The sequence below is a fragment of the Balaenoptera physalus genome, assembly GCF_965194825.1.
Source record: "Balaenoptera physalus genome assembly, chromosome: 1".
NCBI classification, from domain to species: Eukaryota; Metazoa; Chordata; class Mammalia; order Artiodactyla; family Balaenopteridae; genus Balaenoptera; species Balaenoptera physalus.
In genome coordinates, this window is record NC_138882.1 from 61,994,685 (window position 1) to 62,020,402 (window position 25,718).

Consider the following 25,718-nt stretch of genomic DNA (forward strand, 5'->3'; position numbering starts at 1 on the left):
CATTATTGTTATTGTTTTATCCTTATTGACTGGCAAAGACAAGTTCCTTTCTGTAATGAGTATGGAGGAGAAAGGGTTTTTGCCGAAAAGAACTACATTCCAAGAAAGATCAAAGCATGGGTGTTTCATCTGATACACGTTTCCTCTGTTTGGATACTCAGCCCTGCAGCCTGTTTTGAAATTCCTGTGTGCATGTCAAATAGTCAGGGCTTGTTCCTCTTTCTTGCTCACTCTCTCCTTCCCTCCTTCTTTGCCCACAGAGGTTTCCTCCTGGCTTTTCCCCTGCTCACCACCAGCCCGTCTGATGTAGCTACCCCAGCAGACCAAAGAAGGAGATGTGATGTTGTACAATCAAACCCTGTTGGTAAATATTTTCATTTCAGAAAAGCTAAAAAACAATTGTTATTTCAGAGGTTGAAGGGCCAAGTCCAGGAAGGAAATTCCTGAAAAGGGACCTGGTCCTGGCATTGACGATCTCTTTAGCTGGGAGATATTTTTATCTTTGAATATGGAACAGGAAGATCATTTTCTCTAAACATTAGAATGAAACCGAATCTTGACCAGCCTGCCAGCAACTTATAACAGAAAAGAAGAAAATTACTTGAGTCCTAACCATGGAGAAGTTAAAACCATAACAATAAAACAAACTAAAAAGACCCAAACAAACAAAAACCACTTTTCATTCCATTGTGTGAGCTAAACAATCCCATCCCTCAGGGTGTATTGGTTTTTATTTTAGTTTATTTACATTTGGACATCCTTTTTGCTTCTCTTCAAAGGAGGCTGAGGTGTCTTAGGGATGGAGATTAGGTTTTCTAGGTTATTTATATTAGCAGTTTTCATTGTGCCATGTTGATGATTATATAAGACGTCAGGTATTTTTTTTTTTTTTTTAATCTTTAAAGAAAGTTTGGAACAAGTCCCTGAGAAACAGTATTCAATTAAAACTCTATTCATATTAACTCTTCAGTTCTGCTAAAAAGAGATGATCAGGGGCCTCATAATTGATTCATACCTGACACCTTGTCAAATTTTAATGGACAGTGTTTATATAGCACTAACCTCAAAGAAAACCAAGTCTTGTGCTGAATTAGGTAGCCCTGCGGGGTGGGGGGTTGAATGCTCCCAAGACTGTCAGTAAAGAGTGGGATGGAGGTGTGAAGGGAGGGGCTTGGAGGTGATGTGGCACATTCTAAGCATCTCTCAAGATTACCTTGGAGCCTCTCACTTTCTGCACCCTCACCCCCTTACTTGCCTTGCTTTGCTCAGCCTACCAACTCAGCCAGGCCTGGTGACGCCCCTGCTGCCATGAGCAGCCTACTGTTTGCAAATGCCAAGTCCTCCCCCTCAGCGGCCAGTCATTTATCCACATGTTTCTATCTCCTCCCACCGCTTTCGGACTTGGATAAAACAGTATACCACAGGCCTACTACACATACTATACCTACGGTGGCATTTGACATCCTAGCAGCCGCCGAGATGATGTAATCCAGAAAGGTGGGGAGCCCCACCCCATAGGGCAAACTTCAACCAGTGAGAAAGGGAAAGAGGTGGGAGCTGGCCAGATAAACTTCCTCTTCTTCCCCATACCCATGGACTGCCCTGAAGCGTTATAGTCTATCTGCAGAAGTGGCTGCTGGATATACCCGTGCTGCGACCAGCTACAGCTCTTCACCATTGTGGCAAAACACTGGCCAGTGCATTACTGCTTCCTGTTCCTTCCCTTCCTCCCTTCCTTCTTCCTCACTCTTTCTGACTTCCCAAGCAAAGCATCACCAGGGAACTTTTGCCTCAGGATCTGTTTTCCAGGGGGCCTGAGTAAAGACCAGAGGGCAGCATGAAGTCCTCTGAGAAACTAGTTTTTTCAGCAACCCTCATGGACTACTGTCTGAATCTTAGAAAAAGTGTGTAAAAGTAAGAAATCCCTCTGAGGAGTTTGGAACGTTAGATAGCCTCCTTTAAGATCTTGGTAGCAGAGGGTCGCACAAATACACATCTATGAGGGCAAGCGGAGGAGAGGGCTCTCCACTTGCTCAGTGCAGGACAATGTGGGCACAGGGTGGCCCTCAGGGGCCACTGGGTCCCTCAGTGGCAGCAAGTAGCCCAGCCTTAATAGTTGTGATGACAAGCTTTGCGGGGAAATCACTAAAGAGAAATAGACAGAGGAGCAGAGAGTATGGTGGGTGGCACATGGTGGTTTGAGAGACCTTGTTCAGAAGAATTTGAGAGGCTGCTCTTCAAAGTTTTAGAACTATTTGGAAATTTGGGAAAGGGGAGTATTGAGGGAAGGGTTAAAAGTTCTGTAATACAAGTTGGACCAAAGCAAACTTTTATAATGCAGTTGCTGAGCTAGAATGACTAACTGCATTATACATGAGTTAGCCACAGTGTGATTACTATTTGCTGTGTACCCTTGCCATGTTTCTGTAGGGCACAGTGTGACACTTGTGAGGTCCATTTACTAACGGGACGTACCATGACTGGCTCTACATTATTATTTGTTTTCCTGCCTCCTAAGCCAGTAATCAATCCATGAGCTATTCCATTTCCCTTAGAAATGACCATGCATCACCATGACATCAAGCTTTCTTGACTAAGTCTTTTAAATTGTGTACTCAAAGCTAAGTGCTTCTCAGATGATAGCTCTGGGTAAAAGGAGGTAGAGAACTTGACACTTGAAAAGATAATATGTTCTAAGGTTACAGCTCTTTATTATAAGCCCTCTACTTATAATGAAAGGCAGCTTCCAGATACCCTCAAATTATGCTTGAGAAATTATTAGTAATTATTAAGCTTGAGAAAAAATGACTACAGGAAAGAGCAAACAATACAACAGCTAAGTAAGACTGAGGACAGAACCAATGACTTTTTCCCTTAAAACTTTACCTGTGTCACAGTTTCTAAGTCCAGGAAGAACTGAAGGGTCTGCCCAGTTGATTAGCATATGTGTCTGTACCCCAAAGAGACTAGTATAATATAGTTATAGTCATAAACACATTCCCCATAACACAGTTTAAAAAGCTCAAAAGTCCATACCAGCTACACTCATTCAATTTCTATTTTGGGATCTTATGATTTTTTTCCCCCCTAATCCTTTCTTCGAGTAGTTAGAGGAATGATGACTATTTTAATTTTAAGATAAAAATAATGAATAATAAAAATAAAATTTCAGAATTCCCACATGACACAAGATTTAAGGTTCAACATGTATGTTATTGTCAGTAGATCTATTACTACTGCTTTCTTCTAGTTGATATTCAACTGTGACACATATTCGTATACACATTATTATGGATACACAAAAGTAAAAAATGGATATTGTGCGTTGCTGTTCATTTATTGCCCCTTCTCTCACCCACCCCCTCCCCACCTATCAATATACTTTCTTTTATTCAATCCGGAGATCAAATTTTGTTGATTTTCACTGATGCATCTCCAGTATCATAGCACTTGCAATATGGTAGATATTCAAGAATCACACATTCAAAGAATGAAATTTATCAAAGGAGATCACTCTAATGGATTAAATCTCTTGAAACCATCTCTTCTTCTGAGAAATCTAAACAGGGTTTACTCTTAGGCTACACACTAAACTATATGAAGCACATAATTTTGAGACCTAGTATTTATTCATTTTTGTTACTTTACCCTGAAGAGTACATCTGTCAATCAGGCAAAAAAGAGGCCATATGTATAATCATAAGGTGGGAGCAATTATATACCTTTTCATAGAAAAAATATACCAGCTTCTGTGTGTGTAACGGCATTATTCCTCCTCCTCATCAGCATGATTATCCCCATCTTCATCATCCACTGTGGGCTAACAATCACCACAGAGAGATGTAGGGAACAAGGCAAAAGGTGATGCCCAGAAGGAAGCCTCAGGAGACAGTAGGATAGGATGTACTAAAAAAAGCACCAAAGTAGGAATCAGGAGCCTGGGGTCTTTGATAAATTGCATTACCTCTTGATCCCCCATTTCCTCAGCTATAAAATAGAAATCATAATTGCTTTGTCAATCTTAACTGCTTGTCAGGAATATCCAAGGAAATCAGTGCTTGAGAGCTCTGACATTCTATATGGCTATAAAGTGCTATTATTATTCATGTAACAATCTATTTAGGAGATAGCAAGGCATTAGAATCAGATAGACATGAGCTGAAATCCTGAGTCCTTTATACTAGAGCTATATGGTCTTAGATGGGTTACTTCATTTTTCTGAACCTCTTTTCATTTTTATATGCGGCTAATCATACCTGTTAGAGTGGACATAACTATAAATAACTGCCAGGTTGCTAGACACAGCACTTGGGTACCTTGTTCATGTAAGCTTGATTTTGAAATGTGATCATTTTACATGAACAGACATTTGTGGAGGATTTTGTCTCAAGAGTTTGACAAATTGGACCTTGTCATTTATTTAGTAAATAAATGGAAACTTTGTTGCACTATTTAAAATATATAATGCAGGCTAAATTAATTTTCCTGAAGGTGAGGCTGTAATCTGCTTCTTACTGGCGATGTGACCCAGGAGAACCCAAGAAATTTCAACCAATTAACAGTACCTTGGTCACACGATGCTCACAAACAGAATCATTGTTTTCCATCAGATCTCAGCACTCAGTAACTAACTCAAGCAGTAGTTGATATAGAATATTAAAATAGCATCAGTCAACTGGAAAAATGAATTACCTGTGATGAGTCACCAACCATAAAAGTAAGAAGGTTTTACTCATAAAAATGTTTACAAACGGTAGATAACATAATAAGGGGAGATAATTCAAATCAAATTTTAAAAATAGATAGAAGACTGGAAATAGACACACATAAAGCTTTTTCCCAAGACCACTGGATTTAGTGAACAAAAACTCTCAAACCTACTTGACCAGTTTACCATGGTATGAAAAAGGACAAAATGATCCTGGTGTCTTTTCTTTCAGTGTTATTGTTCTATTTCTGATGAGACTTGAAGAAGAAAGTCATTTGCTAATAGAAATAAAGCAGTCATTCAAAGGTGAGACCATTATTGATGAGACAGCAATAAAGAATAAAACAGTCATGAGAAAATATACTAAGGTCAAAACCCAAGGTTTAATAAAAAACAAACATGAAGATTTTCCATGGATAAACAAGAGTCAAATGAAAAGATGGGCAGCTAGAATTTCCTGCACCAGAAGATTATAGGTCAAAGAGTAAGAGAAGGAGAAAGATGAGGCACATGGGTGCAGTTGTAGAGGCCCCCTGGGACAGCACTGTGGAATGCCAGCTGCCAGGTGATAGCTGTTGCCAGCTCTTGGGCATTAGGCTGAAATCTAGAACTTCCATTCCCTGCTGTCTGATGTAAAGCTCTCCTATATCCACCATCAGATTCTGCCTGGTCCTGACCTCCTTGCTAAGACATGTGCAGTCACCTGTGTCCTTGAGTCATCCTGGACTCTTCTATTCTCTTTTGGGGCTGAGTGCAGCATGTTTTTTTTTAAAATCCTCATTTTTTCCCCACTTTTCTGGTTGGAAAAAAATGTGAATAGAAGAGAAGTAAGAATGGGTGGAAAATGGGGAAGGGCATTAGACCTGCTTGTAATCACGGGTGCCTTGTTAGGACTGATTTATGTTTGTCCAACTTAGAAAATGTATTTACCAAAACAGTCTAGTCCTAATTCATAGAGCTATGAAGTTTTTCACCCTCAATCTGACTTAAACTACTAACATGATTTAAACTCTGAAATGCACACATTGCCCAAGGCAAGGATTTAAGGTGAGAGTAAAGTTTGCAGTCTTTTACAAAGTATACTTTCTCACCCCCTGTCACTTCTCTAGTTACCAGATCTTTCCCAACCTGTCTGGACCTTCTGGGGCTTGGGCATAAATCAGGAGAAATGTGGTTGGAAATGGCTTCCTTTTCTTCAAAGCATCAGGTACCCACCTCAATGCTGCATTAGAAATCCATAACAGTGCATGTGGTTTCCGTTATGCCATGGGAAATCCTGTCTTAACTGCTCTAAACTGTCTCTCCAGTGTATGACATCGCAGCCCAAGTTGATTTAAAAAATTCTGAAGTCCTTGGGTTAAAATCAAGAAGGGATCTTCTAGGCTCTCAGATCTAGTTTATTATTCTGAGAGACACAGAGAGCGTGTGCTTGTGATGTATGTATGGTGCCTTGGCATGGTCTCTGAAGAAAAGATCGTGCTATGAGATTTCTGGACTCTAAATACCACTGTCCTTTTGGGACTTTAGAACTCCTCTGAGGCTGTTCCCAGCCTGAGCCAGAATGGTCACGAGAGTCCTGGGAACAAACATAAGACACGCAGCCTTGAGGCAATAGCGATATGTTCACGGCATTTTTTCCTTTCTTTTTTCTTTTTTTCCTCTCTTTCTCTATCTTCCTTCCTCTCTCCCTTCCTCTCTCCTTCTCTCCTTCCCTTCTTTCCTTCCTCCTTCAATACCTTTATTATTGATTGTTTAACTTTTATTTTTGAGTTTTATGGTATATTTTTCAGAGGGCTGGGCAGGTGGAAAAGGTTGGTAAATGATACATATTTGTCAAACGCCTTCTTATAGCTTCCTTGTTTTTTCCAAGATGGTTATTATTTTTACTGTGTTGCTGCTTCCAGCAGTGGGGAGTAGCATTGAAGTCCATAGACAAATGGGTTACCTGCCATGATGAATTGATCTTTATGTGCCATTGAGAGTCATCTAGTCATCAAATAGGGAGACCAAGGACTCAGAAGAAAACACTCATCAAAGCTCCTTGAAACACTCATCAAAGTGAGTATACCAAGAGATATATGCACAAGCCCTGTCCTCCAAAAATTACAGGCTAGTGGGGAAAAAAAAACAAACAAAAAAACAAGAACCAACACTTACTGCACACTGATTATTCATTAATTCATTTAATACACATTAATTGAGAACCTGCTCTGTGCTAGGAACTCTTCTAGGTGCCAAAGATAAAGCAGGGAACCAAAGAGACAAAGCTCTGACTTACTTTGTAGTGTAAGGGACCAGGTACTCTGTATATATGACTTTATTTGATGTTCCTAAGAACTCTGTAAGCTAGATATTATTAGTTCCAGGTTACACATGAGAAAATGAAACTGCAGAGAGGTTAAATTACCAGTTTATTAGGGAAAGGTCCCAGATCTCCAACTAAGTCTATTTGATTCCAAACCCTATACACTTTCTATTATCTCTCATGGCCTTCAGAGGCTAATGAAATCATATGAGATATCACAGGGCAACGCAGACTAGCCTAAGTACCAGAGGAATCCAGATGAGAGAGACCTGGGAAAGCCTGGAGCAGCCCATGAGAGTTTCATGGAGGCATCTAGTCTGAAGGGTAGAAAGACAGAGCTTAGACAAGAGAAAAGAGGGGAAACAGAGCACATTGAAGGTGCATAGGCACATGTGTGCGCCGCCTGGTTAAGGACAAGTAGAAATGGCCTAAATGAAAAGAAAGATTCTCATAGGAAAAAATTTGGAGACAGAGCTAAAGAGACAGAGCCACAGTATATGTCCTCCAGCTCTATTATTGCTAAAAGATTTTTTACCTTTTCAAAGTTATGATTTCCTTGTCAGTGAGATAGAGGATAATCATGGACATGTTTTTAGATGACTTCAACAATGACCAGCTAATAGGAACATCGGTTAATTGCTGGACAAAGGGTTAGCCCATGATTAGATTTCTACCCTGGATATATTTTTTAATACCCACTCAGATTCTTCTTTGGGCGGGCTTGGTGTTCATATAACTGGATACATGAGTATTTAGCCAATAAAACTGGTTGAAGAATGTGAGAAATTTATCTAGTACATGAAGTCATTGTTTCATATTTGTCTGAAGCTCCCAGCGGACTCTGAACACCAGATTTTCGTTCCCCTCTGCTTTCCACATTGCTCTTTCCCATGAGGAGATTCTTTTGATATCAGCATGGGGTATATGGAATTCTTTGGGGGTGAAAGGTGTTCTTTCTATTATAGTAACTTTTTAGTTAACTAGTTCATTTCCATGTAAAAGCTGCTATTGATGCAATAAAATAAGAAGGGGCATATCAGATTTGTTTTTAATTTTCCTCTGGTGGGGCAGAGTTGCTGAGCAAATTTGTTGAGCAGCTGGAATGGCTAAGGTCACACTAACTTTGAAAAAAGAAGGTCCTGACATCAACATATCCAAAGATCTGAATAATTCTGGGCTGCCTCCAATTCTGAAATCCACTTCTTCAGGCTGTTCATTTCTTCCTTTCTTTCTCCCACACTGGTTTCTGACTTTTCCCCTTTTCCTAATGAACCCAATACTATGTGGATGTTTTAATTTTGCCTGCTCTAATGCAAACAGTTCCTATGGTATAACCTTTAGGTCAATTTTATCAAGTATTATTTGCTTGGTCGGTTCAGGAAGAAAAAAATCACATTCTTCTGCCCAGATCTCATGTAATTGCATGAATTCTCTGATTTAGTTGGCTCTGCAAATCTATCCCAAGGTGCATTGACTGCAGAAATGGAAGGGAATTCATTATACATTCCCTGTTGAAATAGTGACCTGCAAATAATGACGGGGAAATCAACCTTGATCGCTGTGCTTTCGCTTTAGTCTAATTTCTTCTGAACTTTAGACTGTAACTTGTTTTTTGGCTGGATAGCCCCAGGACATACTGGAGTCTGACCAAGGGGGTGCTGAGACCTGGATTTTCACACCATGAAGCTGGTAACAGTTTTGACTTCAATGCCTTGAAAAGTGGGTGATTTCAATTGCCCTGTTTCCTTTCAGGGGAAAATGCTTTCTTTGCACCTAAACAATCTTCCGGTGCTTTTGACTGACAAGCATATTGTTATGATTATGACTGGACATCTTGACTCCTGCAGGGATAGCATTTAAAACTGCCTGAGACTGGCACAAATCAAAATATTCATCAACTTAAACTATGTCAGCTAAAATGGAAAAGCCAAAATTGTAGTGTTTTATATCATGTCAGAAGTCCATGAACACAGTGTAAGACTGCTTAACTCTTTCCCTGCCTAAAGAAAATTGTAGCATATAATAGAAGGTATCTGGATACTTTTTCAAAATTATATCTGTCATGTAAATGCCTTATATTTCTCCCCTTATAGTATCCATTGATCTTGGGGGGAGGGCTTATTGGTTCAATTAACTCTTTTTTTTGTTCCCATTCATTGATTCTTTTTTTTTTTTAATTTATTTATTTACTTATTTATTTTTGGCTGTGTTGGGTCTTCGTTGCTGTGTGCGGTCTTTCTCTAGTTGCAGAGAGCGGGGCTACTCTTCACTGCCGTATGTGGGCTTCTCATCACAGTGGCTTCTCTTATTGCGGAGCACGGGCTCCATGTGCGCGGGCTTCAGTAGTTGTGGCACATGGGCTTAGTTGCTCCATAGCATGTGGGATCTTCCTGCACCAGGGCTCGAACCCGTGTCCCCTGCATTGGCAGGCAGATTCTTAACCACTGCGCCACCAGGGAAGTCCCCATTGATTCTTCAATGGATGCTTTTGAATCCTGTACTCTGCAGGGCACTGTGTTTGCCTTTGTGGGGAGAAACTAAGTTCTTGCCCATGGTTGCTTGTCCCATTAGAAGAGAGACATATCCCTAAATAGCTATGAAATGAGTAGTCTGGTAGGTACTACATGATAGGTACAGATAAGCTGCCAAGATAGTTTTGGAAAGGTGAAGTCACTTCCACCCAGAGAACAGTAAACTAGACATCTAAAGCGCTATCTGTCCAACCTCTTTTTTTTCAAGAATTTTCCTTTCTTCTGTTGGGCATGGGCACTTGGCAGTCTTTGTAAAATGGGATTCTGCCCTTCCCTACAAGTACTCTCTCAGCTATTGTTGCTTGATCATTGACCACACTGATCGATCCGTTCCATTAGAATTCATATATTAGAACAAGAAGATTTCAGTCTCAGCACAGTAGCAGGAGGAGTTCAAATGCAGGCCCTATCTACAGAGGGGCCAGAGAAAGCCATGGCGTAAACAGAGCCAACATGAAAACAGAGAAAGCTTGGTTCAGATAGAAATTTAGGTCCTTGGTGGCTTCGTGAAGCATGATTACTTTTCTGTCTGTCTCCAATCCTTCCCACTCCTTCTCTCAGCACCTGCATTTCATTCAGGGAGCGGGTGGGCAAAAATGGGTTGACTTCTATTACTTACATCCCAAAGACCCCTTTCTAATGCAGAAGACTGTAAGAAAGTAGAAAGATGGGTTTGTCATTGAACAAAGAATGAGAAAGAGAATAGGAATCCTAGTGTAGCAGGATAATATTTTTATGTATTAACAAATGTGTTTTTCCCCGTGATTTCCTGTTACCCTTGACCCTCCCCCACCCGGGCAGCCAGACCATGAGTCATTCCTTGCCTCAAGGGAGGGTTGTCACAGCAGAACCAGAGAACAAAAGAGACAAATTCTTGGCTTTCAGAGTTTAAAAAGCTGAGCTTCAGGCTTCAGACAAAAAAGATTTGGAAGAATATTAGATCAACTTGAGCCAATATTTTCTTGCCCACGTAAAATAAAAATTCCCCTGGCTGGGAGACAAGAGGCCATTCTAAAGCAAAGCAAGAGGGTTAGATGCTTGTGACTCCCTGAAAGGGACTCTTGCACTCTATTCTTGCCCCCCCCCCCCCCCCACAGGCTGAACCCTGGCTTAAGCGTGGGTTTTTCAGGTTCTGAGGACAAGGAGACCTATGCCTTATTTCCAGGTTGGAAGCCAAAAGATGGCAAACTTCCCAAAGATCCCCTCTACCCAGCATTGTGCCAGAGACACTGCCCGGCACACCTAGAGCAAAAGGGTATGGGTTGCCTCAGAGAATTTTCCATGGTCCTAGAGTGGCAAAGGAGTTGTGAGCCTAAAATTTTCTTTGGTCCTGAGAGGTACAGAAATGGCCAAGAGGAAGCCAGATGTGGAAGAATCCCACAGTCTGGTCCAAGTGATGTTGAAGATGTAATCCACATGAATTGAATACGAGGGACAAGTGGTACCATATACGACTTAAGAGGATGCCAGCCTGGACAGATAACAACCAAGAACCAGACCCTAAGACAGGCAAGGGCAATTCTGGGGAAGTAGCTCAGCTTCCCTTTGGGTAGCGATCTGAATCTAACCCACAATTCTTTGCTCTCTGCACTGAATAATTCCTCAAATGAAGGCTCTGATCAGGTCGTTTAGGCATCATTTAGATATGGCACACACCTCCTTAGATGGGACAGAGTTTCTGCTAATCACCTTAAGGGAGGCTGACCTCCCTCACGGCCAACTTGTATTTCGTAGCCTCATATAAAAGCAAGAGCTCCTGATTCAATCTACTGCACCATATCAATTATTTATTGCTGTGTAAAAAACCATCCCTAAAACTTAATCCCTTTAAAACAAAAATCATTTTCTTTGCTTCTGATGCTGTGTATAGAACATAAGAACTGCCCCTCTGATCCTAGTCCGAATTGCTGACCCACAGAATGGTGAGAAAATAAAATAGTTGTTTTAAGTCACTATTTTTTTCTCAAAGATTTATTTGTTGAGGCATGTTTATATAGAGTGAAATTCACCCTTTTTAAGTGTATAGTTTTATGTAAGCCATACCTGATTTAGATGATATTTAGATGAGGCTGGCCTTCAGACTTCAGATGCTGGAATAAGTTAAGGGTTTTGTAGCTGTTGGGATGGAATTTGTTATAACAGCATCCCAGTTCTTGCTACATATATGTGTATTAGTCAGCTTGGGTTGCCATAACAAAACACGATAGGCTAGATGGCTCAAACATTAGAAATGTATTTCTCATAGTTCTGGAGGCTGCAATACCAAGATCAAGGTGCCAGCTGATTTGATTTCTGGTGAGCATTCTCTTCCTGGCTTGCAGATGGCCATCTTCTTGCTGTGTCCTCATATGAGGGAGAGGGAGAGAGAGAGAGAGAAAGAGAGAAAGACGAAAAGAGAGAGAGGGAGAGAAAGAGAATATGAGGGCTTTCTGTTGTCTCTTATGAGGACACTAATCCTATGAGATCAGGGGCCTACCCTTAGGACCTCATTTAACCTTAGCTACCTCCTTATAAGCCCTATCTCCAAATAGAGTTACACTGGAGGTTAGAGTTTCAACCTACATATTTTGGGAGGACGTAATTCAATCCACAGTAGAGACATTGGGTCACAGCTCCCTGACATATACAAGAGAATTGAATTCACAAAAGCACCACCAGTTCGAACTAAAAGAGACTAAGACTTTCCAAAATGAAAAGAGACCTCTGGACCCTCAAGTTTCTATGGACAGGAAGCAGGCTGAGAAAGCTACTCATTTGCAAACATGGGTCATTTCTTCTGGAAAAGGGAAGAGATCTCCGAGCGTGCAGGCTAGAATTGTGAACTAGGCTCTCATTACATTCCCTGGCCCCAGAAGAGGGAGACCTGACAGCATATCTCAGGCTAGATTTCAGAATGCCTCCTGTTTGCCTCATGTTCCTCTTCTTTTTAAGAGGGAATGTCTACTGAAGCTATCCTGTTCTGTCTCACCCCTGTACGTTGACATGTGGTCAGGACAGGTAACTTTTCATTTTAGTTCATAGGTCTTTAGATTAAGAGGAGCCACGCTGGAGGAGTTACACCCGAGGAGCCTCATTGTGTGGCTGAACCACACTGACTCCATTCTGTCAGCTCCATCTTAGGCCCGCAGTCCTACCCCCTCCCCTTTCTGCATCACTGAGCTCTAGCCTCCTCACAAGGAATGCACCCAAGCCAGTTAAGTTCCCTATCGACTTTTACTCTTGCCTTCATCTAATATGAAAACTGGAAGAATGCCTTTTGCTGATGCAGATGATTAGTGATCATGAGACCCCCCCAGGGGTGGAGGCAAGGAAAACCTCCTGGTTCCTGTCAGCGCAGACATACTTCTCCCTAGTAGTCAGATTCTGTTTTTAGCTTTGACCTCCTTAAATTCCCCTGTGCCCTGTTTGATGGTACAGAGGGAAGCTGGGAATGTCTCTGGGTCATCATCAGCTTGATCCTGCCTGTATGTACGTTACCATAATAAACTTCACAATTGCACTTTATGGAGTCACCTACTTCAGTTCTAGGTCTCAAACTTTCTTAGTTTGCAGGAATATTGTTCAATATATCAGCCTTGCAATACTCATCCATATCTGGACTTGATCAAAGGATGAGTGCCTGAAACCAGACTAGGAGGGGACTTTTAGGGGAGGCGGTGAGTACATTTTGCATGTGAAATGGCTGTGACATAGTAGCGAGGGGGAGGGTGCAGACTGTGGCTAAATTGTTTGCAAAGACGGCCACAACAGTTCCTCCCTTTTCTGTATGACTGACCCTTTTCAGAGTGCCTTTCTGTTCCTCCCATCAAGATGTAGAGTACATTTTGCCACCACTCGAATCCGGGCTAATTTTGTGGCTTGCTTTGCAGTGGAATGCAGCAGAAGTAAGGTATGTGACTGCTAAGCCTGGGTCTCAAGAAGCTTTGCAGCTTCCACCCTTGCCATCTTAGAACCCCGGGATGTCCATAAATAGAAATTCATGCTACCCTCTTGAGGATGAGACTAAATGGAGAAAAAAGCCCAGGTGACAGGCATCGCCAATTGCCAGAATGTGAGTGGGGCTTTCTTAGATCATCTAGCCCTGGGAAGTTACCAAATTACTGCAACCACATGAGTGTTCCCCAGCAATCACAGCGAACTTCTCTGCACAGCCTAGACCAAAGTATTGACCCACAGAATCATAAGCAAATAAAAGTGGTTGCTGTTTTAAGACACTAAGTTTTGGGATGGCTTACTATGCAGCTACAAATAACTGGTATATGTGGCCTGAATGGCAGACTTGGTTCCTTTTCAGGTTGGAGTAATTTTCCTCAAATGAAGATTATTCCAGCGTGAGCAATAAAGGCTTCAGGGACTCATTTCTCAGCTCATGCAGTAGGCTATGATTTCAGGATTTCCTCAAGTCCTCTCCAGGCAGTAGCACTATTCTCACACCTGCTCTCTGATGCTTGAAATTCCTTTAGCTGGGGGTTAAGACTTCCACTACACAAATTAAAATACATTACTTTAAAATATTCCTTTACATTAAAATGCAGACACCCTTGGGAAAAGTAACCTACTGACTTAAAGTTTCCCCAAGATGTAAGTAACCGTTGTCTTGGTCTGTCTGGGCTGCTATAATACAAACTTGAAGGACATTTGGTCTTGTCCAAAATGTCCATAAGAGACACTTGGTCCATAAGACATTTGGTCCATGCCAAAAGGTCCTTGATATTTGGTCCCATCCAAAACCATTTGGCATGGACCAAATATGCTCATAGAAGTTTTGGACAGGACCAGATGTCTGAAAAATTAACAGAATAGCATAGACTGGGTGACTCATAAATGACAGAAATTTATTTCTCAAGTTCTGGAGGCTGGGAAGTCCAAGATCAAGGTGTTGGCAGATTCTGGGTCTAGTGAGGACCTGCTTCCTGGTTCAGAGATGACTATCTTCTTGCCATGCCCACACATGGTGGAAGGGGTCAGAAAGTTTTCTGGAGTCTCTTATAAGGGCACAAATACCATTCATGAGGGCTCTACCCTCATCACCTAATCACTTCCAAAAGGCCTTGCCTTCTGATACCATCACATTGGGGGTTATGGTTCAACATATGAATTTTGGAGGGACACAAGCTTTCAGTCTATAGCAACTGTATTCAGATCTTTTCTCAAGAACAGATTTTGAGAGTGAGAGCACTGGTCACAAGAGGGCCTAGACTATCTAAGATAAATTGTTTGCATAGCATTTTGTCCAGGGTACAGCCTGAGACAAAATTCACTGGTATAGGGAGACATTAAAGTCCACAAAAAATCTTGTCCTCTGACTTTGGTTCAGATTTTTAACTATCTTCCAAAGTGATAAAGAATCATAGAAACATGGAGAGACATCTGGCAGTAAGATACCTACCTCTGTCTGCTGGGCTTTTCAGGGCATCCGTCAGAGTCTGGAAATTGTTTACCCCACTTTACAGCTACTGGGTATCGCACTTCTCATCCTAGTGAAAGGCTCACCTCCACCATACTGTGGGGTTCAGTTGGTCACTAGCTCTAGAGTTCTCCCCGTCTTCCACCAGCAGCATAGCAGTAGGGAAAGGAAAGCTGACTAGAAAGGTGGAAACGTTTCTGGACCTATGTGACACTGGGGCCATGTCTACTGGTAGTTTCTGAGGGAAATGCATATGAGATAAATGAGCCAAGATAATAAAAATAACTCAGTGGGGTTGCTTCAGTTATTTTTGTTATAAAAGCCAGGTCTAAAAAAAAAAAAAAAAAAAAAAAGCCAGGTCTGAGCAACTGTAATTATAGTTCTACCAGACTGTAGTTCCATATATACGGCTATGAACTTTCAAGTCTGTTTGTGTCTTAATTACTTGGTTTTTGCTTGGCTAAGAAAATTTGAAATGGACAATTCTGGGTTTTAAATTAGGTGAAGGCTCTGGTGTACAGAGCTTCAGGATGCGGGGTACAACTAGTGGTTACATGTAATGTACATATGGCAGTGTAACCCTACAACTGAAATGAGAGCTCGTGAAATGACTCTTCTAACTCCCATTATTCATTTGCTTCTCCTTTTCCCTCTAAGAGCGCGATACTTTACATTGCAAGGTTATTATTTCACTCCTCATATGAACCTTTGGCCTAGTGACTTATCCCTTGAGGCATGCTATAATCACTGAGAAATGTGTTCTCTGTCACGTCTTATTGCTTAATTATGGCTCTATTTTAGATGCCTAGAGTCATTTGGCTTGAAAAGACCTCTCTTACGTGTGATCTTTGAACATGCATCTACACTGTCATCCTTGAGTTCACACCAGTCTGTCCCATTTCCATCTTGTCCTGGCTTGGGCAATAATTATTGTCCCCTGGTTCAGCAACATCTTGAATTGCTGTAATGAGATATTATATTTATGCTCTTCTGCACATAAGATACTATCAACCCTTTGTCGGAAAGGTATGTGCTTAAAGTTCATTTTTCCAATGCTTGATTTTTTTTTTAACTGATAAATCCCAGTGGGCCCCGTTTTAAATCATGTCATGCAAACACTTCCTTTCACTCTTGTTCTGGTGACTACAATTTTGTAGCTCAACATCTGGACACGTTGTCTAGCAGAGTTTTGTTGTTGTTGTTTTTTTAGTTGTGTATGTGTTGCTCCTCAGTGCTAAAGGCAAACTGAGATATGGCAGGTCCTAAATACATTCAGAGATTGCAGAACAACTGTATAGACTCTTTAAAATTAGAACTGTTCTAAAAATTTGGGACTTCTGGAGAATGCATCACTGGTCACTTATTTTGCTTCCCATTAATAATACATGATGTTCTTTTATCAGCATTTGTTTTATGCATGTAAATCTTAGTCCTTCAAGCAGACTACAAGCTTCTTAAGGACAAAAGGCAGACTGTATACCTCTTATATAGCTCTGCATATATGTAGTTACACACAGCTGTTTTTTTGATCAACTGCATGAAGAGATGATGTTGTATTTTCAAGACAACTGTTTGGGATTAGGAGCTTGCAAAAGTAGCCTGACATTAAGGTAAAGGCAGACTGGAGAAGAGTGTCCTGCTTCATCCCTCCAGAGAGTAGTTCAAGTCTGGCCTGGGATAGATCTATGTTGAGAGGGGGTATAATAACCCTGGTACAGAGTGGCCCCAGGTCTTGTCTGGCAGACTGAGTTATATCTATCAAGGACTTTTAAAATGCTGACTTAGCTCTTAGAAATACAAAACCCAAAACATCATTTATAAAGGTCACTGGGAATGGCCTGGGTCAGAATAACTTGAGTTCATTTTGTGCCAATGCCTCAGAGGAGGAAGCTGCTGAATACTTAAAGCTCCTTGAGAATACTATGTTGCCAAATCCAAACAAAGAATGAGAGAGGTTTATAGCTGACTTTTTACTCTATAATTCAAATGCCAATCTAGCAATGAAATATGTTCTAGGAATTCCAATCAGAGATTTTTATCAGCTGACTTGGAAACCAGCTGTGCTCTCAGTGAATACAAAGATTTACCACCTGCAACTGCTATAATTCAGTATAATTATGCAGAGGTGAAAAATTTGAAAAAAATTTTTATTTTAAATGTATTGAGAACCATGCTTTAGGAAATTTTGCTTCTCTGAAACCTATAAAAATGGCTCTAATTTAAAGAAAGTAGTAGGGTCTCAAGTTATAACTCTTAAATTCTGGAATTCATGTTTACCCTTCAAAGTATGCCTTTTTAAGATAATGAGTGAAAATTACTACAATTTGGTAAACTCTATCTTTTAAATAGAACGAGTGAGATAACAATGCAGTTAACTCCTAAATTACATATCACATCATTAAGAGCCTTGATAACATTACGCTCTAACTATCTGAGAAGAGGGAGGAAGAGAAGAGTAGTTAAACACCAGAGAGGAACAGTTCTACCAAGCATCCCAGTAAACTCATGGCAGTAATTTTGAACCAGTAATTTCGTTCATAACATTTCATAAATTGTTCATAAAATAACAATTATTGGGGCTTCCCTGGTGGTTAAGAATCTGCCTGCCAATGCAGGGAACACGGGTTGGAGCTCTGGTCCGGGAAGATACCACATGCCACGGAGCAACTAAGCCTGTGCGCCACAACTACTGAGCCTGCGCTCTAGAGCCCGCATGCTGCAACTACTGAAGCCCGCGCGCCTAGAACCTGTGCCCCTCAACGAGAGAAGCCACCGCAATGAGAAGCATGCCCACCGCAACTAGAAGAAAGCCCGTGTGCAGCAATGAAGACCCAAAGCAGCCAAAAAGAAATAAATAAAATAAACTAAAACATTAAAAAAAAGAAAATAATTATTGTGGATTTCTGAACCCATATATCAAAAGTCTTTCAAGTGTATTTTATGATTTTAAAAGACATCAGGGCTATCCTGGAAAAACCAGTGCATATGGTCCTCATACCAATGAGCCCCCATTCTCACTCATTTGCTCTGTTCCTCTCACACATGGGAGACAGCTGCCTTGTACAAAACGGATGCAATATAACTTTGTCACTTATATCATCACCTGAGCACTTGGATACCACCCTGGGAAAGCCAAGTAAGGTAAGTTTTTCAAAATAATGGTTTCAGTGGACCTTTTATAGACATTTGAAAGCATTTCACATGTACAAACACAAACCCTGAATGAGTTATAAAGCAAAATTTTCAAGTGGAAAAATGCAGTGAACTTCATGGCCTAATATATGTACGAGATCTATCAAGAGTTTAGAACTGCAACTTTACTAGCACTTTAACATGAGCCAGTCGGCCAACATGCCATAAGTGAAATCTCTGGCTCTCAAATTCCTCAACTGTAAAATAAGATGATTAAGTCGAATCATCTCTGAGGTCCTGTCCAATTCATTTATTTCATGGTTCTCATTTCTCCTTGTACCTTATAAGTACTTAAAGTATAGACTGAGAATTAGATTGTACCTACCTGCATTTAGCCAATATTATAGAAGCTGAATTGATGGATTTTCCCTAAAAGAGGCTCATACAAAGGAGGTAAGTGTATCTACCGCATGGAGATAACAGGATACATTATTGCCACATAGTGCTTAAAAATACACACTCAACTGCTTAAAACTTTGAAAGGTGACATTATAAATGCATTAGAATCGTTTATTCCTTAGAAAAATGAGTGTATTGGACAATGAAGCTTTCCGTTTTTATGTATGTAATTCATAAATAAAAAAAACAACTATCTATATAAAAGCCTCTGCTTAGAGAAGTCAGTAATGGAAAGCTATAAATTCAACTCAAATTACATAAGATAAAAATACAAAGTTCATCTGTATTACTAGAAGGTAATACCCTCACACAAACTCATTTAAAAATAGTATGTCCCCAACTTTTCAGAAGTTATTATGGATACAATGTTACATTTGTCCTTATCTTCTTTTATAATAGTTCTTTAAGACTTAAAATGTAGTATTTGTACTTTTGGAATTTCTGATAAATAGATCATAATTTAATGTGATATTCATAGATTTTGTGATGAAACTACAATATTTATTTACACATTCACATATAGCACAATGTAGTGGTCAAGTATTAGTGACAGTAATTAACAAACTATTGAAGTAATAAGAAAACCATCATTTTAACAATTTAAATGCTTTATGACAGGATAATTTATATCCAACATATAAACACGTATCTTAGAGGTAACTTTAATATATCAACTTTTTTAGATAATCCAAAGTAGCAATAAGATTTTTTAATATTATTTTCAGCCTGCAGAAGGGTAAATTTAATCAATGTGCCGATTAAAGAAGAGACAATATATTAATAGTGAAATTATTTATATACGATGGTATGTGTATATCTGTGTGTGTGTGTGTCTGTGTGCGTGCGCTCATGTGTATCAACTAACCAAAACTCAGGTTGTAAACTAACGCCATTTAAAAGGCAAATTGAAAACAAAAGTGATGCTGGTTTAAGTTTTCTGGTTCTTTTCATAAACTACAACTTCGAAGTTGTGTTTTACAACTCTAGTGAGATCCAAATAGACAATTCAACCTACTACTTTTGTTGGTTGTTCCTCATTCTTTCTTTTTCACATGTTAGCTTTTATGTCTCTTTACTGATTACATAAAATAGTACTCTCATTCTCAACATTTCTCCCAGGAGAAGTTAAATGAGTTCAATTAGGTATTGAGTTCATTTTTCACTTACTTTTCAGTATTCACCTGGTCTAAAAACACTATTAACCATGTAGTTTTTCTTCCATCCTTTTAAATCACTTGTTTTCACCCAGTAGTAAGCGTACAATGAAGTAACTGGATCAAAATCAAGGTGAACTATGCCTCCATATAAAAAATTATCATAATCTGAGATTTTCTAGAATGTTCAAACGTTATACTAAAACCAATTGACTTAAAAATTAATACTGCTTTGAAGAGGCATTTATCAGAGGTCATGGCATGATCTACAACAGAAAATTCAGTTTACTGAATGTTAGTTGTAAAGAACAAACACTGGCACCTCACGTGGTCAGAGCAGCTGAAATGTCTTTTACAGTAGTTTCCACTTCTTGCTTTGGCTGGTCTGGATCAAGAAGGGCAATGCTACTGGAGCTTTCACACTGTTCATCTACCTTTGGGGAAGCAGCCTGGTCTTGATGCTTTTTGTTCTCTTTAGCACACCCTAAGGTCATACTCTCCCCAGAAGGCTGAAATGGCCTCTCTAAATGAACCACTTGTTTCCCTACTTCTGCTTCTTGTTCACACAGCAGTCTCTCCACCTCCACCTCGAGCTCCAAAGTCTCCTCATCAGCGTGCACATCTAGTTGCTGCATCAACTCTTCCAACTTCTTGGCCTTGCGGAGCTCGTTTTGCTGTATGATCGTGCAAAGGTGCTCAGTGAGCTGCTCTTTAAGCTCAGTCTTGCGCTGTAGATCTAGCTTTGCTGTGACATACTCTGCTTCAGCCCTGTCAAACCGCTTCCTGCAGGGACAGGTACAAAGACTGGTCCATTAGTTTTCCATTGAAGAAGACAGTCAAAGGAGGGCCTAGAAATAATAATTAAACTCCAGAATCGGGAAATATATATATATATATATAAATAATGAAAATATGGCTATTAATACTTTACGAACACTTATCTACACGTTAGACAAAGTCGGCTATTGCTGCTGAAACTTCCACAACATGCACATTTGGACTCTCCTAACCTAACAACATTCTTCGGCACCCATTTCCTCTTTCCAAGGCTGTGCTTGAATGAAAGCAGGCTGAGAGGTTAATTCAGTGGTGTGCTAGCTCCAGTGGGGGACAGCCCTAATTTGTAGTGTTTATCAATTTCTGTAGTAAAAATACTATTACTATGGCCAATTTCAAGCTATCAATGTGACATCACTGAATACAGAATTGGGAAGAGATACACAAAATCTCTCTCACGAACCAGGGCAAGCCAGCTCCAGCACACAACTGGTTAAATTTATGAGAGATAAAATAATAAGAGATGGAGAAAGTAGAAAATCTCTATCTTTTGATTAATGGAGTAGAAAAGGAAGAAAAATTTTGGTGGAGAAGGACATGGACAGTGGTTCAGAAATGACAGAGCACAGCCAGCCCAATGACACTGGGTGAGAGTAAGAAGTAAACACCAAGTAGAAGAGAAAACTTCAGGATAGGTTTAAGCAGGGTTTCTCAACCTCAGCATTACTGACAACTTGGGCCATGTAATTCTTTGCTGTGGGGAGCTGTCCCGTACATTGCAGGATGTGCAGAGCATCACCGGCTTTCTCTCCTTAGCTGTCAGTAGCACCCACTGGTTGTGAGAACCAAAAATGTCTCCAGACATTACCAAATGTCTCCTAAGGGGCAAAACTGCCCTCAGTTGAGAATCCCCAGGTTAAGTTGTCTTCACCCTCTCCACTCTGTAACAGACTACTGTTAGGCTTTTATTAAGAAAAGTTTATTATTTTTACATATATAGAAACTCCATAGGTAGGTAATGCCAGACTTATTTGAAGTAGGGTACAACCCTTGGAAGTCACCTTGCAATCTTCCTTTTTCTTTTTTTCTTCTTTTTTGCCTTTTCCATACAATGCGTTGCTTTTCTTTTTGCCCAGAAGAGGATGACCCCTACCTACCAACTAATTATTCTATTTAGTTACCACTAACAGTTGTGAAGGCCATGATGCCTTACCTGTTATGACTGCCTTACCTTACTCAACGTAATAAATAATTTCTCATACTAGAGTTATAGCAAAAAAGAAACAGGTATATCTCCTTATGCAAGATTCTCTGTCTTGGAGGGAAATATAGTGAAAAAATAAAAGGCCTTGTTTTTAGAGAACCCAGGGTTCAAAACCTGCCTCTGCCATTTACTATGTGTGTACCTCCTTTGATGAACGCTTTTTCTGGATGTAATGAGCAGATATTCAGTCATACTCACTCAGGTAAAAAATGGGTTTTATTGTAGGATACAAGAGGCAATCTCACAGGCATGTCATCAGAATCAAAGGCTATTGCTCATGCTAATGCTGAGAAACCACAGTTTCTCTCATTTAGGCTTTCCTATCATATTCACAGCCCAATATGGCCACCAGCTGTGCCTTGACATCAAATTCACTCCACTCAATCTCTCAGTGTTCCAATTCCAAAATTCCAGAGGGAGGGCCTGGGTTGGCTTGGCTTGACTCGTATCAGTTTAAACAGAACTCTTAATGCCAGGCCATGCCATGCACCCCAGTTTAGTCTATGGATTAAATGTTCTGAAGTTCCCATCTTTGTTATCAGGTGTGTCCCAGGCTCAGCATCATGAATACAAAACACAGCCAGGTTCCTGTGGAAGAGGCTGGAGAAAAGGCATGCAGTGACTGAAAATTCCAGTATGGTGACCAGGGTGGTTTCTTGAACTAAGTCTTGGTTTATCTGTAGAATGGTGATGATAATAACACCTCATAGGAGTGTTAATTAAGCATCAAATAGAATAAACAGGGCAAGTGTCTAGCCCAGTGCCTGGTAGGCATTCAAGAAACAGAACTTCTTCTTCAGAGCACCAGAATAAAAAAGCACTGTTAGTATACCACTAAACATGTATCTAAAATTAAAATTATGTACAATTTAAGGACTTGGTGTTTATATTTGAAAACTTATTTATATTATGTTCATTTCTCATATTTCATTTTTTACTGTCATCTAGTAAATATAAGAATGAGAACTAGATGTTTTTCAATTACCCCTATGTTAAAAGAATTGTTGTAAAGGAGCTGTGTTGGGTATCTGGATCCCTTATTTCTATACTTTATAACATATCCTGTTTATGAATGTTCTTTCACCAAGCTTAAGAGCTCTGACAACATTCTCTATAGGTATACATATCTTGTCTCTCCCCCCAGCTCAAACCTCCCTTCTCTGCAAGTCTGTGGTCTCCCTCAGCCAAAGTCAGTTAGTAAAGATTTACTGACTGGGCTCATGAATGCTGAATTGAAATTAAAATTTGCAAATAGGTCCCTAGGTTTCCATTGATCTTTCACCCTGGATAAATCACTGAAGATTCTGCATTTTGCTTATTTATTTAAAGTCCTTCTGGCCAGAAACACGCATATATATATATATTTTTTTTACAGAGTGATTTATGTTCAAAATATTGATTAGTTTCACAAACTGCACTATGAGTCTGGGGGTCAGGGGGATAATACCAAATCAGAGTATGAAGACATACTTTGGAACAGAATAATAAGAGCATTATACATAACACAGTAAGACAAATTGAACTGGAAATGTAATTATAGAATTGTTTTATTATTTTAAAGGAATGTTGAATGATTTAATGAATCTTATTTAAAGGATTCTAGAAAACTGTCTCTTGGTTTTGGTTCCCCGAAATTTTTTAAAAACACCATTAACCCTTGGCATGTCATTAGGTTCCACTGAAATACTTAGTTCTTCAGTTTCTTTCCTGAGCAGTTCTAACTATTTGTAAGGATCAACATATCATAATTTTTATCCTTTCTCAGAAGTATTCCAGAGAACAAAGAGAAAATTTACTTATATTTTGAAAAATAGACTTTAATTATATGTTGCAATTACTATATGGGACCACTTTTATAAACCTAAGACACAGTATGGGATTGTTGAAATATATTTTTTCCTATATCTTGAAACATTTTGCCATTTCATCACCCTAGGAATTATTTACTCATTACTCATCAATTATTCACATTTATGCTAAAAAAAATTAAAATAATAAGAAAACAGAGAATGATGGAATGACCTAAAAGGATGATACCATAATGAAATAAATCATCATTGCTTAGTTTCCTTATTGTTTTGCCAAAGTATTACATCACCTTTAAATAAGGTATAAAAGAAGACTGGAAATACCACACTTGTAATCTGCTCTTAGCTTTCACTGTTCAGAGGAGAATTATTACTTTTCATTTTCTACCCAGAATGACAAAGAAAATTGACAGATGAAGACATTTTGCAGTTATTAGACAAATCAAAAGATGCATGTTGTGGAGACCCCCCACAAAAGATACTCATTTCCTAATCCCAAGAACCTATGAACATTTCCTTAAATGGCAAAAGATGTGACTAAGTTAAAGATTTTGAGAGGAGTCTATTCTGGACTATCCAGCAATTTAGGGATTGCTGGGCCCTAAATGCAATCACATGTATCCTTTTAAGAAAAAGGCAGAGGAACTTTTGAGAGAAAACAGGAGGAATCAATGAGACTATGGAGACCCAGAACTGAGTAGTGTGGCCACAAGCCAAGGAATGTCTCCAGCCACCAGAACAAGCTGGAAGAGGCAAGGAATGTATTCTTCCCTAGAGTCTCTGAAGGAATAATAACCCCACAGACACCTTGATTTCAGACTTCTGGTTTCCAAAAGCATAAGAGAATAAATTTTTGTTGTTTTGAGCTACCCAGTTTTTGGTAATTTGTTATGGCAGTCCTAGCAAATCAATACAAATGCAGAGGCAGGCTAGATTCTAGATGGTGAAACTGATCATGTAAGTGAAATCCCAGAGTATGAGTCTTCAGAAAAACACATCCTAGATGAATTTTCTCAAACTCAAGAATCAATGGGTGAAAAATATATTTCTGAGGATAAAAAGGAAATACGTTATTCTCCTAGAATTAATAATTTCAAGAGGAAGAGTTTTATCATACAATATTTTACAAGTACCTGGACCATCCTGTGTGGTTGAAAGGCTATAACGATATTCTTTTAGCTTTTTATAATGTTTGCAGTCAAACATTACTTGATACAAAATTTTCTGACAAAGGTGTTTTCCACAATCCTTTATTCTTACTTCTTTAAATTATTCATAAAATGACTTTAAAAATTTATGTATATATGTTTACACGTGTATGTGTGCATGTGCGTATGGGAGCGTCTATTAAACATCGATGGCAAATGGTGATCACTGTTTTTCCTGGTATACTGAGGGTTAAAGAAATGTTCTACAGGCAGCCACTCTAGTTTTACAAGCTGGTCTGCGCAGCACATGGCAGCACTGTAATCACAGCTGTGAACAGCAGCAGCAGTGACAACTCTCTCCGCTGGGACACTCCAAGTGCCATCTCCTCAGAGGTGGATACCCTGACACTGCTCTACAGAAACCAATTTTAGGATGAATTCTGGCCTATTCGTATACAAGAACACTTTGTGGACAGAGCACCATGCCAGCCACTACAGAACTACAATGTTTTTATTAAAAAAAAAAAATCAAGGAAATCTCCCACAGAACCACAGAAACTGACTGCCCTGGGGATTACCTTCTAGTAGAAATCTAGACCATAATACTATATTACCAATCTATAATTTCTTAATAACCACAGATGTAAATTTAGAAAATACTGTCTTAATCTTATGCATGAACAAGATACAACTCTGGTTCTAGTCTAAATTGTCAGTGGCTTCTCTTTGACTTAACTCAAGAGCTTATGTTTTTAAAAATAACCTCACACATACGATAAAGATATTCACATACATCTATGTCAATACTAGTATCATGATAAACTGTCATCTTTAGCTTAAGAGATGTAAAAATTTACCATATAAAATCTTTTTACTATATAAAAATGTACTAAAATGTCATTAAAAATATTCATATACTATGGGATGTCTTCTCTTTTAACCAGAATCCCACCTTCTTTGTGGTTCTCTGAAGGCTAAAACTATGACATTTCTTATATAATTTTCAATGTACAAAGGCATCCTCT

General features: G+C 39.5%; 1 protein-coding gene across 6 annotated transcripts in view; it reads right to left on the reverse strand.

Moving 5' to 3' along the window:
* Positions 1 to 25,718, reverse strand: part of GORAB (golgin, RAB6 interacting) — an 88,090-nt gene that overhangs the window by 46,604 nt on the left and 15,768 nt on the right. Inside the window, exon 5 of one of the 6 annotated variants that reach the window (XM_082438400.1) lies at positions 11,762 to 11,880. The exons of 1 other annotated variant lie outside the window; for it this stretch is intronic. In XM_082438400.1, coding sequence (XP_082294526.1) covers positions 11,784 to 11,880 — 97 coding nt within the window. In that variant the 3' untranslated portion in view covers positions 11,762 to 11,783. 4 more of the 6 variants (XM_082438397.1, XM_082438399.1, XM_082438398.1 and 1 more) reach the window with 4 other exon arrangements.